Source organism: Xiphias gladius, chromosome 6 (genome assembly GCF_016859285.1).
Source record: "Xiphias gladius isolate SHS-SW01 ecotype Sanya breed wild chromosome 6, ASM1685928v1, whole genome shotgun sequence".
NCBI lineage: Eukaryota > Metazoa > Chordata > Actinopteri > Istiophoriformes > Xiphiidae > Xiphias > Xiphias gladius.
The window spans coordinates 5,825,162-5,839,895 of NC_053405.1; the positions used below are offsets into that span (position 1 = coordinate 5,825,162).

At 38.2% G+C, this 14,734-nt stretch overlaps 1 protein-coding gene across 2 annotated transcripts in view; it reads left to right on the plus strand.

Moving 5' to 3' along the window:
* Positions 1 to 14,734, plus strand: part of atp11b (ATPase phospholipid transporting 11B (putative)) — a 53,536-nt gene that overhangs the window by 15,581 nt on the left and 23,221 nt on the right. For both annotated transcript variants that reach the window (XM_040129201.1, XM_040129203.1), the window contains exons 8-24: positions 485 to 532; positions 1,078 to 1,142; positions 1,708 to 1,789; positions 1,887 to 2,037; positions 3,280 to 3,477; positions 3,916 to 4,074; positions 4,473 to 4,660; positions 6,342 to 6,410; positions 6,760 to 6,833; positions 7,175 to 7,278; positions 8,350 to 8,531; positions 11,496 to 11,699; positions 12,435 to 12,588; positions 12,782 to 12,884; positions 12,965 to 13,110; positions 13,424 to 13,483; positions 14,208 to 14,335. In XM_040129201.1, coding sequence (XP_039985135.1) covers positions 485 to 532; positions 1,078 to 1,142; positions 1,708 to 1,789; positions 1,887 to 2,037; positions 3,280 to 3,477; positions 3,916 to 4,074; positions 4,473 to 4,660; positions 6,342 to 6,410; positions 6,760 to 6,833; positions 7,175 to 7,278; positions 8,350 to 8,531; positions 11,496 to 11,699; positions 12,435 to 12,588; positions 12,782 to 12,884; positions 12,965 to 13,110; positions 13,424 to 13,483; positions 14,208 to 14,335 — 2,115 coding nt within the window. The remainder of the gene's footprint in view (positions 1 to 484; positions 533 to 1,077; positions 1,143 to 1,707; positions 1,790 to 1,886; positions 2,038 to 3,279; positions 3,478 to 3,915; positions 4,075 to 4,472; positions 4,661 to 6,341; positions 6,411 to 6,759; positions 6,834 to 7,174; positions 7,279 to 8,349; positions 8,532 to 11,495; positions 11,700 to 12,434; positions 12,589 to 12,781; positions 12,885 to 12,964; positions 13,111 to 13,423; positions 13,484 to 14,207; positions 14,336 to 14,734) is intronic.

Here is a 14,734-nt window from a genome sequence, read left to right on the forward strand (position 1 = left end):
TCGTAATTCATCTTTGTTTTCAAAATAATTTGATCCAAAAACTGAAATTAATAGGTCTGAATCTGTCAGTTTAATTTGCTTAACATTTGGTTTTTTGTTAATGTTGAGACGTATTCTCCCAGTTAAAGAAAAGCTGCTCACCACAGAGCTTATTCTCTGTGTGCCCTTGGTCCAAATGCTAAAAAGGGAGCCTGTGTAGACTGCAGAGGCATTAATCTAATGCATTTAATATATGTCATATTATAGAGGAGAAATATAATTACTGACCTGCTGCATATAAATACAAGCTTTACATTATCCTGGTTATTGAATTCCTTTCCAATATTTTCATGCATTTACATGATCATCTTAAGGCAGCCTGGTTTCGTGTGTGTGTGTGTGTGTGTCTGTGTGTGTGTGTGTGTGTGTGTGTGTGTGTGTGTGTGTGTACATTGTTACTGTCTCTCTCACTCCACTCAACTGAAATGCCTTTGGTGTTTTCCAGGTTTGTTGGTCGGATTACGGTGACCCAGCATGGGGAGGAAATAGTCAGGTGAGATCAGATTTATCCAGCTGGTTTGGCTAATGATTATATTTGTGCAAGGCGAACTAAAGACAATGAAACAGGATTATACAAGGAGCCCAAATATTGCTAAAAGACTTAGTGTAATGGGAGGCATCTGGATTGCACCAACAACCAAATATAGTGGGTCAGTAGTGGCGAGTGAAAAATGAAAGTGTGTCTGTGAAATTTGTTTTTCATGCACTTTGCAGGCTTTTAGAAGAGCATCACATGTTTTCTGTCCCTATTTTAAATGACCTGGATAATTTTACAAAATCACCAACCATTGATTCAAAAGAGACTAAGTTATTTAAGTTAATTAATCAGCAGTGTGCTGCTATGTCAGAGAGAACAGTATGTAACTAAATGAAAATGATTAATTACATATACAAAAGATGTATGAGCCTCATAGATTGTTTTGAGTATTTTTATTAAATTTTTTATAAAGGTCCTACTGTGTCTTGTTGGTACCACAATCGTATAACCATATCCAGATATCTCTGTATTTAAGTTTTTTTTGTTTGCTTTTATGTCAGACCGCTGGGTCCAGAGAATTTGCTGCTGCGAGGGGCCAGGTTGAAAAATACCAAAGAGATTTTCGGTGAGTCAATAAAATGAGGAGCAAAAGAAATGGTTCTGCAAACCCTAACCTTCACCTGAGAGGGAAGCAGTTAGAGGGGTAAATTATTTCTTGCAGTGGGAAGTTTCCAGTTGACTTGAGAGAGAGAGAGAGAAAAAATATAGCTGTTCAAAAACAAGCTGCTTCTGAATAGTTTCCAGTGGATATTGGAAGCACGATAGAGAGGTGACACAGCCACATCGCAGCTGTGACACAAACAAAGCCAAGCTCTGTGGATGTTATGGGTAGGGCAGGCCACTCATTATCATATGGCTGAGGTCTAATTATGTTAAACTAAGACTGTTCTCATAGACTAAATCTTAAAAGGGTTTTATCTGCAGGTTTTACAGCAACGTCCCAAAGCTTCACTAGAGTGTACAGGTGCAGGCATGGCAGTTTAGAAATAGAGCCAATGATCTACCTCGGACACATGGATAATTTTGGTGTCTTATGCTCTGATGACTTCATGCACAATTTTGATCAATGGTTTAATGGACCAGTGTCTCACAAGCTTGGCGTAATACTTTAACCAACTGTGATGTTGCAGGTGTGGCAGTTTACACAGGAATGGAGTCCAAGATGGCCCTCAACTATAAGTGCAAATCTCAGAAACGTTCTGCAGTGGAGAAGTAAGCACTTTCTATTGCCTTTCAGAGTAGGCAAGATATTGCTTTTTCCGGATATGCATAATTACACATTCAACTTAAAAATATTTTTCTGTGTCAGATCCATGAATACCTTCCTAATCATCTACCTGGGCATCTTGCTGTTCGAGGCCATCCTCAGCACCATCCTGAAGTATGCCTGGCAGGCTGAGGACAAATGGGACGAGCCTTTCTACAACCAAAAGACTGAACAAGAGAGAAACAGCAGTCCGGTTAGTCTGCTTTGTACTAAGTGTCAGAGAAATACATTCTTATTGGTTTGTTTTTCCGTAAGCAGTGCAGTCTAGCAGTCCCAGAGATAAGATGAAGTGAGATTTTAGTTGACATTCCATTTCTGACTCTCTTTTTAAATCCTGTACAACCTACACCTTCTTCCTCTTTCATCTCCTCGCCAAAAAATGATTGGCTTTTTCTCTCTCCCGCAGATATAAATTAATAGAGTTGGTGACAATATAATGATGAGTGAAGGCTTGAAGCCACATCTGCACACTTACACACAGAGAATCCTAGGATGGTGCTGGTAGGCGTGTTTTAGTGTCTCTAGATTTTGTGACAAGGCATAACAGAGGGAGTGCCTGTCACCGGGCGAGTCTGCTAGCCTATCAGCCTACCTGCCAACAGTAATCTGTCAGAGAGAGCAGCAGCCTCTACGTACTGAGACAGAGAAAAAAAAAAAACAAGGTTGTAAACTGGCCATCCTGCTCCCTGGAGACAGAGAGGAATACCAGTAACAAAATAATGGCTGTGTTTGTTAGGTATAGCAGGTGCTCCAGAAACTCCCTCTCTCCGGTAACAGTCTATACCCTTTAGCAATGACAGCATCTCTCTTCATTACTGCTACCTCCTCTCTCTAGGGGATCAACTGGTCCGTCAGATGTCTGAAATTTGTCTAAATTTAAGGCCTAAAGATTAAAATATCCAAGTCTAAAAAGGATAACTATCAGGAAAAAATAGTATTTACACTATTCAGTGACAGGTAGAGTATTTTTGTTGCTCAGAAATACCTTAATGTTAATCATTTAATTTAAATTTTTTTTATTTTGTTTAGCAGGTTGGCCAGAGCTCAATTCCACGTCTAACGTGTCATAAACTTGGCTTTTGCATAGCTGCTGATACTCTGTCTCTCTGTCTGTCATCCTTTCTCACTCTCCTTTCCTGCCACATTAAGTAATTAACTCGTTTATGGGAATGTATTAAACTGCCCGCTTTGATTTAGAAGGATTAGTGCTGAAGCACTATCATTCTGTGTGTGGCTTAGATGTGCATTAAGCACATTTATTTTGCAATCTTACTATTACTCCTAACCGTTTAAGACCATGCAACCTGTTTACTTCTTTTTCACCTAAATTAAGTTCAGGTTTGTTTGGCTTCTTATCTTGTTCCACTGCTTGTCCTCATTGTGTTGCACTCCTTTTGTGTCTTATTCTGACTCCTCTCTCCTGCCTCCTTTTTAGATCTTGAAGTTCATCTCAGACTTCTTGGCATTTCTGGTCCTTTATAACTTCATCATCCCCATCTCACTTTACGTTACTGTGGAGATGCAGAAGTTCCTGGGCTCCTTTTTCATTGGCTGGGATTTGGACTTATACCACGAGGAAAGCGACCAGAAAGCTCAGGTCAACACCTCTGACCTCAATGAGGAGTTGGGGCAGGTATGAAAAAGGAGTACATGCGCACATACACTCATTCACTCACACACACATACACTAGATAGTTACATAAATAATTGTTTATATCATTTATATTCTTAAGAAATAAAGTATTAGAAAGTAGAAAGGAGTATTGTATTAGAAAATGAGTACTGTATGTATGAAAATGGCTTTAGGGCATTCCTACCTGAAATGAGTTCTTCATTTAGATATTATATATTTGCATAATATACTATATTTTTTCATAATATTGGAATAAATATGAATTTATTTACATATGGCTAAACTCTTAAAAACAGACATAAACCATTCATATTTCAGGTGTCTGTGTAATTATGCAACAGTCAAAATTTCAATTAATAGGACAAGAGGAAACTTCTCTGCCTCTTCTTTAGTAATACTTGACTTACGTGTGCATGTTTTTGTGTTTTTGTTTGCCAGGTGGAGTATGTTTTTACTGATAAGACGGGTACGCTAACGGAAAACGAGATGCAGTTCCGTGAGTGTTCAATTAACGGAACCAAGTACCGGGAAGTTAATGGCAAACTGGTGCCAGAGGGAATGACTGACAATTCACCAGATGGTTCTGCGCCTCACCTGGTAACTCACACACTGTATATATGCGTTACATTCATTTTATTATGGCAGACACTTACACACACTGTACTTATACACTGTTCTCACTGGTGCCATCAAACAAGTACAGCCATGGCTTTTCGCCTTAGGCCAATTTCTTATACTAAACAATACATACTTGGACTAATGAACTTGTGCAGTTCAGAAGTAGAACTGTGAAAAAATGCCGGAAGTGATCAAAGTTCTTCACCTTAAACCCAACTCCGCTACACCTAGAAGTTGCTCTTTGCAAATGAGGTGAATGTTAATCATCACTTATGTTTACAGTTACATACAGTAAGTCTACAGTATGTTTTGAATTTATGTTAAGAATTTATGATGTTTATTCCTCTCTCATCCTTCCCTGTTTTCTCTCCTTCCAGATTGGTGAGGAATTGTTATTTCTCAAGGCGGTGTCATTGTGTCACACAGTTCAGATCAGCTACGACCAGCCAGACTGCCTGGTTGGGGGAGGTGATCCCTTCTCCCATGCAAACGGTTTCTCTTCTAATCACATGGAATACTATGCCTCTTCACCAGACGAGAAAGCTTTAGTAGAGGCAGCAAAGAGGTGAGGTTACAATAGAGCTTTTCAAATAGACTTCTCCTCTTTTGTAAATTCAAAATAGTGCATATGTTGAAATCTAAATGGGACCTAGAAAATATAGTAGGTGATGTAAGATGATGTTGAAAAAGGTACAAATAAAAGAAGAAAAATTTAAATATAAATGACCCCAATCTTTATGTTTACTGTGGTGTGATACTTCCATAAGAGCTTGTAGTTTCACCAGATTGCATTGGTGTGTGATTATTACAACAAAGGAAATGTGTAAATTCCAGCCTTTTACTTATTTTCTGTGTTCGGATGCCACTGATGGAACAAAACAAAACTTGTGAAAACTATTTTTTAAGTGTGTTTTTTTTTTTTTTCCTTTTTTTTTTTTTTTTTTTCTTTTTCTTTTTCAGTCTGTTCAGGCTACTTTTATGTGTAAGAGAGGAGTTTGGGCTTTATTGAAGCCATAAACCACCGTTTATAATATATACCCCTTTTCTTGACCGTTGCACCAATATCCTGGCTGTTGACATGCGGTTAAAATCTACCTGCTTTACTACCTCTTCTGACTGCCTCGTGGAAGTTGGACTGCTGGCCAAATACAAAGTGGCACTCTTTCATACTCGCTTGTTTTTCATTTTTATTGTCACAGGGATAAAGCACAGGCAACAATGTAATGTCTAGAGAGTAGTTAAAATAACCTCAAGTGGGTCTGTGTGGAATCCGGCTCAAAAGGGGAAAAAACATTAACAGAACATCACCAGATTCTACTAAACCAGTTTGAAAAAGGGTAGCTAAAGAAGCTGGAGCTAACAACTTCCTGCAGTTCTGCAAGAAATCAGTGGAGAATTGACACTTAAGATATGTGGCTGTGTAGCACCCATCTAAATTGTAAGACTGTGTTGTTTTTAAAAATCTTACAAGATTCATGGTGCATGGAGTCCATGATTCTGGCCAAAGCAGTTTTCAAACCTTCAAATGAAATTATGCTGAGCAGTTAGGGGGTGCACCCATGACCCAGTGCCTTCATGGTCCATTGAGCCACAGACAGAGTATCGATCTAAACCAAAAGGCGACACAGTTTGAATCCTGACCTCAATAATCACTGGTCGATATAACACTCTGTTAATGTTTCAAAACCATTATGAATATAATGTCAATCTAAACTGTCAACCAATTCTGTACATTGAGTGCTAAGAGGCACGGAAATGAAAGGTAATTGTATTTTCGTGCTTAAATGTGACACGATTGGTCAAAATACACAAACATGTTGAAATTACATATCGTAGCACTTTGTTGTGGTGGTTTAAAAAATGATACTGATTTGCTTGGTTTGATACAGTAGCTCAATGGCTCAGTCACTTCACAACAAAAAGGTCCTCGGTTTTATCACCTTGTTTGGAGTCTTGGTTTTCTATTTGTGAACCTGCGTTTCATTAGGATACCCCACCTTTTTTCCCACAAATAAACACATTCCATAAACTGTAGGCACCAGACCTCCTCGACCCTGAGAAAGATTTATAACTGGATGAAAGAACGATTGAATGGCCCGTGGGGAAAACTGTAGCTAAAATTTTTTATTGTCTTTTAGAGACCTTCAAAACTTTTTCTAAATTGGATTTTCACCCCATATTTAAAGGTCAAATTTTTTTATTCTCCAAAGAATTATAGATATTAACTGCTGTCCTTTTTCCCTCAGAATTGGAGTGGCCTTCACTGGCAGCAGCGGAGATACCATGGAAATCGAAACATTTGGCAAGTCAGAGAAGTACGTCTCACTCTGTGGATCTCTTAAATCTCAAATACTCAAAACTATTTTATATGATCACCAACTGTTAACTGAGGCTTAACATTGTCAATGGCTAACCTCAGTTCAAATGGCTTAGCTATGATCTGTCACATCCCTGTTTTTAGCTGTTTAGGTACAAGACAGTGGAGCAAGTAGCCAATTTTCTCATTTGATGCTTGCATTTAATAATGTGCCTATGCTATAGCAACAAAAACTTGCAATCTAGACTGCAGCCAAAAAATGATTGCGCAAACTACCTGCCCAAAAGAACTGTTTATCGCTTTCCACTGGGTCCGACGTGAAGTTAATGCTCTCTTTGCTCACTCAGGTATAAACTACTCCATGTATTAGAGTTTGATGCTGACCGAAGAAGGATGAGCGTCATACTACAGACTCCCTCAGGTAACAAAATGTTCTACGGCTCTGCATTTTTGGTAAATGGTAAATGGAGATCATTTATATGGCACTTTCATCCAAAGCACTTTACAATTTGCCACTCATTTCACGATTCTCACACACACAATAACACACTAATGGCTACAATGCAAGCCACGTAGCAAATGCAGCTCAATAATATGGTTAGAAAGAACGGATATAAACATGCTAAGGCTTTGCATTAGTTAATTCTATATAGAAATATACAGCATTTGGATTCATTTAAAGTGTTTTCGCAAGCCTTATTTGATCTGTATGTATTCTTACTACTTTCTCTGTGCATTCTTTTTGCTGTCTTGACTTTCAAGGAGGCAAAGTGCTGTTCACCAAGGGAGCGGAGTCAGCCATCTTGCCTTTCTCTACCAGTGGTGAGATAGAAAAGACGAGACTGCACGTTGATGAGTTTGCACTGGTGAGAAATCATTTCTTTTTTACAAAAATTTTTGAAATGCACTTGTTGTGTCTCAAAACTTTAACAGCAACTTATACTATCATTGCTGTTTTACATATCCATTCAGTGGGTAGTGGTCAGCAACAAATTTGAAATTCTGATATCATATCAGTTCATTAGATTGAACAGTCTCATGGCAACCATAACAAAACACCGTCATCCAGCAGCTGCTCGTTTTGTGTTTGGTTTCATTTTTTTTTTTCTTTGTTGCAGAAATCCTGAATTTCTGTGAATGTGCAGATGAACTGGAGTCACAGGACTTATGCTGACATGTTCCCTAAACTATGATCTACTACATAGATAGATATAGAGATAGATAAAGAGATATATAGATATCTTGTGAGGGAGAGAGATAGATATATTACTCTTTTACATGAAATGTCCTTTACGCCATGGTGAGTCAAAAATAATCTGTGGCCTAGTCTGTTTAGATAGATTGAATAAACTCCATATACCCTATTTAACATCTCTTAATGATGAAACCTTGTGATGAAAAATTCAGATATCTGACTCTAATGCTTGTTGTTCATGATTACGTCTCTCTGTGTGTGTGTAGGCCTGACATTTCCCGTCATTGTAGTGATTACTTCTGGCTCTGTCACTCTCTGTTCCCATTAGACTGTAAATTCTTCACCACAACAGCCACATACGCGCACACGCACACACGCACACATAGACACATGCACATCTGGCCCCCACATCATGTCATCAGACATCAGTACCCAGGACTTGGTGCTCTGGACTGGGTTGATTTGTGGTCGTCTATCCCTCAGGCTGGTTCCCTGATTTAAAGCCAAGCTTTGTTCTTTCTCTCTCTGCTTCTGTTCGTATCCCTTTCCTTCTCTTCTTCTCCTGCCCTTATCTTCTTGACTTCCTCACATTTACCATTCCTTTCCACACAAATTTGTTCTTTCATTATTGCCTTTATTTTTACCTTTTTATAATTTAATGTCATTATATCTTTATCTTGTATGCTCTCTCATTTCTCCTGTTTTTCTCCACCCATCATCCACCCTCCTCCTCCCACTCTAGAAAGGTTTGCGGACCCTGGTGGTAGCATGTCGCCACTTCAGCCCAGAGGAGTACATCGATGTGGACAGGCGTCTGAATAGTGCCCGCACTGCGCTGCAGCAGAGGGAGGAGAGACTGCAGGAGGCCTTCAGCTACATTGAGAGAGACCTGCAGCTCCTGGGAGCAACGGGGGTGGAGGACAAGTATGGACATTTAAAGAATAAATTACAATATATTAGTGTTGCCCTTGTTAAATACTGGATCTCCTCACATTCATAACTCTTACCTAATACAATGAAAAAAGCTTGACAACTTGCTGGACTGTAATAAAGTTAAAATATGCTAAAATGCTTTCTTGTTGATAGTAGATATTAGTCCTATCTATTAGATACTAGATAGGAAAATTAATGCAACCTTTTTATCTGTACGCTAAATTTTAAGCTATAGCCAGCATGTGAGCGGCTTATTTTAGCATAAAGAATGGAATCGGGGGGAAACAGCTGACTGGGTGTGTACCGGAAATTGCTATAAAGCACTCCTGAAATAACACAAAACACTGATGGGTTGAAGCATAAAATATACATTGCAATATACAGTAGGAGACAACACCTTACAAGAGGCAGAAGTCAGAAAAGATATGCCTCTCCATCAGTTTACAAATTTCAGTATTTAGAATATTCCAGCAAAGAGAGAAAACACACATGAATGGCCCTCTGTTACCTACATAAGACAGTCATCCAATGGCAAACTGCTGAACCTTAGAGTTGAGTTCCACGCCAACATCGCTCTTTATGGTAACCTATCGCTAAGAAAAGACTACGAGCATCAGGTAACTGTGACAAGATCACAATTCTGGGAGCCCCTTTTCCGGAATATGCTGAGATTGTCTGAACAGCCACCAGGTGGTATTTTTAGAACAACAATCGTTACAGTATTACAGAGGGGTAAAAACATACAAAATGAATAAATTATAATCCTTAATTTACTTTTACATTCCCCCCTTTTTATCATTTTTTCGCAAAGTTGTTGAGACTACTTCTCATACAACGTAGAAAGGAAAAACCCTCAACATGACAATATGATGAAAATAGTGGGCCTCTTCCTATGTCCTCTACACCTCTAGTAAGTTTTATTATGACTCATACAAAGGCCGAGATAAGCTGCTCCTTCAATGGCAAGCAGGTCAGAAGTTACTAGCGCCCCGAGCCATGCTCGCATATCCGCAAATATCACCATCCAAGTAGAGTTGCAGTCGTTAGAGAGAGTTTTCATCATTAATGTCCTAACATTTAATGAGCATCCAGTAAGGTAACATGTAAAGGAACTTTCACATCAGGCTGTATTGCTACAGCAGTTAATGAGGTTGTAAAAAAACCTATGGATCATAGGTTTGGCACAACTCAAGAAACACACAGCTACGTAGCTGCATAGCTGCTCCCTATGAGCCAAAAATATTAGTCAACCAATTATGATACGCATAAACAATACTGGACCTACGATGCAAAGCAGACCACAAATAGTTCAAAAGAGAAATAACATCTGTCAAATTATCTGTAGTATCCAAAGGCAAAGATGTCCACCTACCGTTTAATGTCAGATATGATGTGTTAAGCCATGAGCACCTTTTTAGAGGTTTTGTTAGGTTGATTTTTAATATATAATTTGGACAGAGTCAGACTCTTTGTCTCCCCTGCTTCAAGTCTTTATGATAAGCTAATCACCTGCTGGCTCTCACTTCATATCTTGCATACAGATATGAGAGAATATGGATCGTCTCATGTAACACTTGGCAAGAAAGCAAATAAGCGTATGTCCCAAAATATTAAACTGTTCCTTTTAAAGTAAAGCCACCAAATGATATATAGGTGACATGGCTACTGGCCAACATACAGTGAATACACATCATACAATGGTTAGTTTTAACAACAATTTTTCTGATGTGGTAATTGTGGGTAAATTAATGGTTTACTGTCTGTGCTTTATCTGCAGTTTTAATGATCTATAGTTAGACAATCTAGAAATCAGTTTTTTGATTATACATTTAATAAAGAAGAGAGCTGCTTACAGAGAAACCTATGGCTGTTTGGAGTGAAGAATTAAAGAGCTGATAAACAATAATTATTTTTTTTAAATGAATTGTAAAGCCATGCTAATTAAAATAGTTTGACATAAAAGAAAAAGTGGGGCATTATAAAACAGTAGAAAACACATTGCGAAAAAAAAGACAGATAAACACAGTGGGAGGGAGAATCTCCAACAAACAAACAATGTATAGTCAGCAGGGAGATGGAACCATCACCTCATTGAGCCTCTCTGGAAATGAATGTTGATATGTGTTCGCATCCGCTCACCATCTGCTCCACACATAAGCCTCTCACTTCTCCGCCTCAGTTTATATCTCTGCTCTCTCTGGAATTAATTCCTCCTTAGGCGAACATGGTCACATTCAAATGATCTCCTGTATTATGGAAGACAAGACTAAGAATTCCATCTTTTTTCAGTCCAGCATGAGTAAAGTAAATCTGATAGTCATGGTAATCCTAATAATTGTCTATTTAACTCTTTAGGAATATTAACTGTGATCAGAAATATGATGAATATTCTTAAAAAAAAAAAAAAAGTGATGCCCAGAGGCAACCTTTCTCCTGTCATTAGATATGGATAACATGAAAGCAGCCACGGATGCCAATAACCTTTTAGCTACATCCGTTGTTTGTTGAAGACGTCTGATCAAACTACAATTAACCTGTTAGTCTAACTTTTTTTTGTTTGCTTCAAAACAGGTTTGTCCATACTCACGGACGTTGACTGTCTGATAAAAGTAGCTTTAGGCAATGTAGGGTTGCACCCTACATTCACCTAACTCTGAATTATGGACACTGTAGTATACTAACAAGGCTCCAGGGTTTGACCCCATTAAGCCCACACCAATAAAACACCAGGTTTATATGCCAGCTAGCTACATCACCTCACCCACGACAAGTCTATAACTAAATTTCCGTCAGGTTCATGCCAACTGGGCATCGACCTAATTTAATATATATGTATGTATATATATATGTATGTATATATATATATATATATATAGGAATCACTAGAAGCTTTGTATATACAGTACATGGAATAGGCACATGATGTTTATTCTCTCTCCTCTTTGTCTCCCTCAGACTCCAAGAGAAAGTCCAGGAAACCATTGAGGCGTTACGGCTGGCAGGGATCAAAGTATGGGTGCTGACGGGGGACAAACATGAAACGGCGGTCAGTGTCAGCCTGTCCTGTGGCCACTTCCACAGAACCATGAACATCCTGGAGCTCCTGCAGCAGCGCTCTGACAACGAGTGTGCTGAGCAGCTCCGCAGACTGGCCAGGAGGTGAGTGTGTGATTCTTTTGGCATACATAAAATATTCAAAGTGTATTTTAAAATGCATCTGACACCCTTGTATTCTGATAACACTGGAGCTCTTTATTTATTCATTTAATTAATTTCTTGTTGTTACATCACTTGTTTTCATCAGCGTTGCATGTTTTTAGGATTTTTTAAAAAAAGTTCAAATAATGTACGTTTTTCTAGAGGGCATTTTCTATAAAATAAGTATCTGTAAGAAAATTAAGAAGTAAACTGGCTGAAAATGCTGCAGTTTCATAATATGTGGCATAATTAAAAGAACAGGCTGAGTTGTTTAGTTAAATGCTGTGGTTAGTTTGATAAAAGCCATGGGACAAGTCAATGGAAGAGTCATTGCTATAGGTATTAAAGTTGTATATTTTTATGTTTGCTAGTATAGTCTTGCTCTGAGACTGAACTTACATATTTAAATTCCATATTTGGGTCCTAAAACATACTTTGCAAACAAAAACACCTAAAGATGTCACAGCTCAAAAGTGCTCCTAAATGATGAATCTTTAAAATACAAACTCACTATATAGAAAAAGAATGTATTTGCAACACATGCAACAAGATAATGTGCCGGTGAATGGACTAATAGTAAAATCTAATAGGGCATGAGGTAGTGGTTGGTAGCTCTGTAGCTCTTTCCACTCTGTCCTTATCTTTCTCCTCTTCTATGCTGTTCTTTTCTGAGACTTGGTATCCATTTGTTCCTAGGATAAAGGACGACCATGTCATACAGCACGGGCTAGTCGTGGATGGGGCCAGTCTGTCTTTAGCGTTGAGGGAACACGAGAAGCTCTTTATGGAAGTGTGTAAAAACTGTTCAGCTGTGCTGTGCTGCCGCATGGCCCCACTGCAGAAAGCAAAGGTACCAGGGACACTCACCCTAATATAACACTCTTAATGTTTCAAATTAATTTTTGGAGAGTCAAATCAATTTCTGACATGAGCTAAAACACAGACTATCATTGTGTTGATGTTATCAAAGACCATATTCATGCCCTGTTTTTGCTCTAACTCACTTAAACTTGACCCAGATATCAATATTACTTAATGTCCAGGTGGTACGTCTTTTAAAAACGTCTCCAGAGAAACCCATCACCTTAGCTGTTGGGGATGGAGCCAATGATGTCAGTATGATACAGGAAGCCCACGTGGGCATAGGTAATCACTCAACGCACACGCACGTACACACAAAATATAGTTATACATATAACATATAACGTGTTTGCATGTGTTTCCAGGTATCATGGGGAAGGAGGGTCGTCAGGCCGTGAGAAACAGTGACTATGCAATTGCCAGGTTTAAGTTCCTGGCTAAACTACTGCTGGTCCACGGTCACTTCTACTACATTCGAATAGCTACGCTTGTACAGTACTTTTTCTACAAGGTAAGAAACGGCTGTGGGTACGAAGTTTCAAATTCTTAATGTGTTGATTCAAATACATTACTAGAGTGAGAACAAGATTCTGTGAGCTCAAAAAGAGATCTTCAGTGATACAAGATGCTCATTTTCAGTTTTTGGTTATTCAAATCTCCCTTTCATTCCAACCCTTTTATAGCAGTAGATGCTGATGATAGTATTCACTAAAGGAGCACATTCTAATTCACAGAAATGGGCTTTTACATCAGCCGTTAACAAGACTCTGTTCAGTCCTGTCTGCAATGTTTTTAACGTTGCTTTCCTTCACTTTCTTTTCTAGAATGTGTGTTTTATCACGCCCCAGTTTTTATACCAGTTCTTCTGTTTGTTTTCACAACAAGTAAGTCTTTTTATCTCTCCATTTGTCTCAGTTTTTCATATGTCATTGTTGTTTTGTTCCTGGTTTTGATGTTGCACAGTCCTTCATTTTAGGCAAATTTCCTGGATTGCGTCATTGAGTGCATTCCTAAATAGACAGTAGTTTTCTTTCACAAACTCATCTTGGGATGAGTCTATATGATATCCAGATTGATTTCCATTTTTAATTTTATATCAGGCATTAGGCTTCAAAACAACAAGCAATAACTTCATTGTGATTCACTCATTTTGAGCTGCTGTTACATTCAAATGGTGAATCTCTCATTTCTCTCAATCTCTCAAATATTCTTCAGATATTTATGCGACCCTAGCTTTGGAACTTGGGAGTTAATGTTTGTTAAATAATTTATCAAACTAGGGTTGGCCTTGAGTCTGATACTAAACCTTTAGTTTGTTATTAAGGTTATTACCTTGGCCCTAGACAAGGATGATATCAGTCCTGAGAAATTATGTTAAGATATTAGACTGTGTACCCTGTAAAGATACAGAGGGTGGCTATGCCACTTTATAACCTGTAATATGTAAATGATTGCAACTATGCTGCCACCATTATTTTCTTTTACTTGTATACGTGGCTCTTTTCAACCTCCCTGCCTATTATTTTCAAGTTAGGTAAGATGGGTTGGGGATATCAGTTTTAGCTAATAAGTTTGCGTTGAGTGAAATGCTGTCTCTGTCCATCCCAGACCCTGTACGACAGTGTTTATCTGACACTGTACAACATCTGCTTCACTTCACTGCCCATCCTGGTGTACAGTCTGTTTGAACAGCTGGTCCATCCACACATACTGCAGAATAAACCTGGCCTGTACAGGTAAGGCTGTTGTTTGTTTGTTTGAGAAGCTGCTTTGGTCCGTTTTAATGTATTTTAAAAAATCAGTTTCTAACTGTTATAAAATTATGAATAAAAAAAAATTGAGAAGTAACTTTCTTTTATTTAATGATATATGCATCATCTACCCACACAATTTTCCAACTACTTTTAAGCAAAGATGGTTGATAGGAATTTGTTACATTTAAAAAATCAAGAAAAATCAAGCAAAAAACAAAGTTTGAGTTTGTTGCCATGTGCCTACAATTTGGTGCATAATTCATTAAACATTTCTTCTCAATCACTCTGCAAAATACCAACTATTAACTTGTTCATCATAGTGAAACGTGAAAGGGATCTTTGATACAGTATATCCTCTTAAGGAAGAAAAATGTTTTTTAT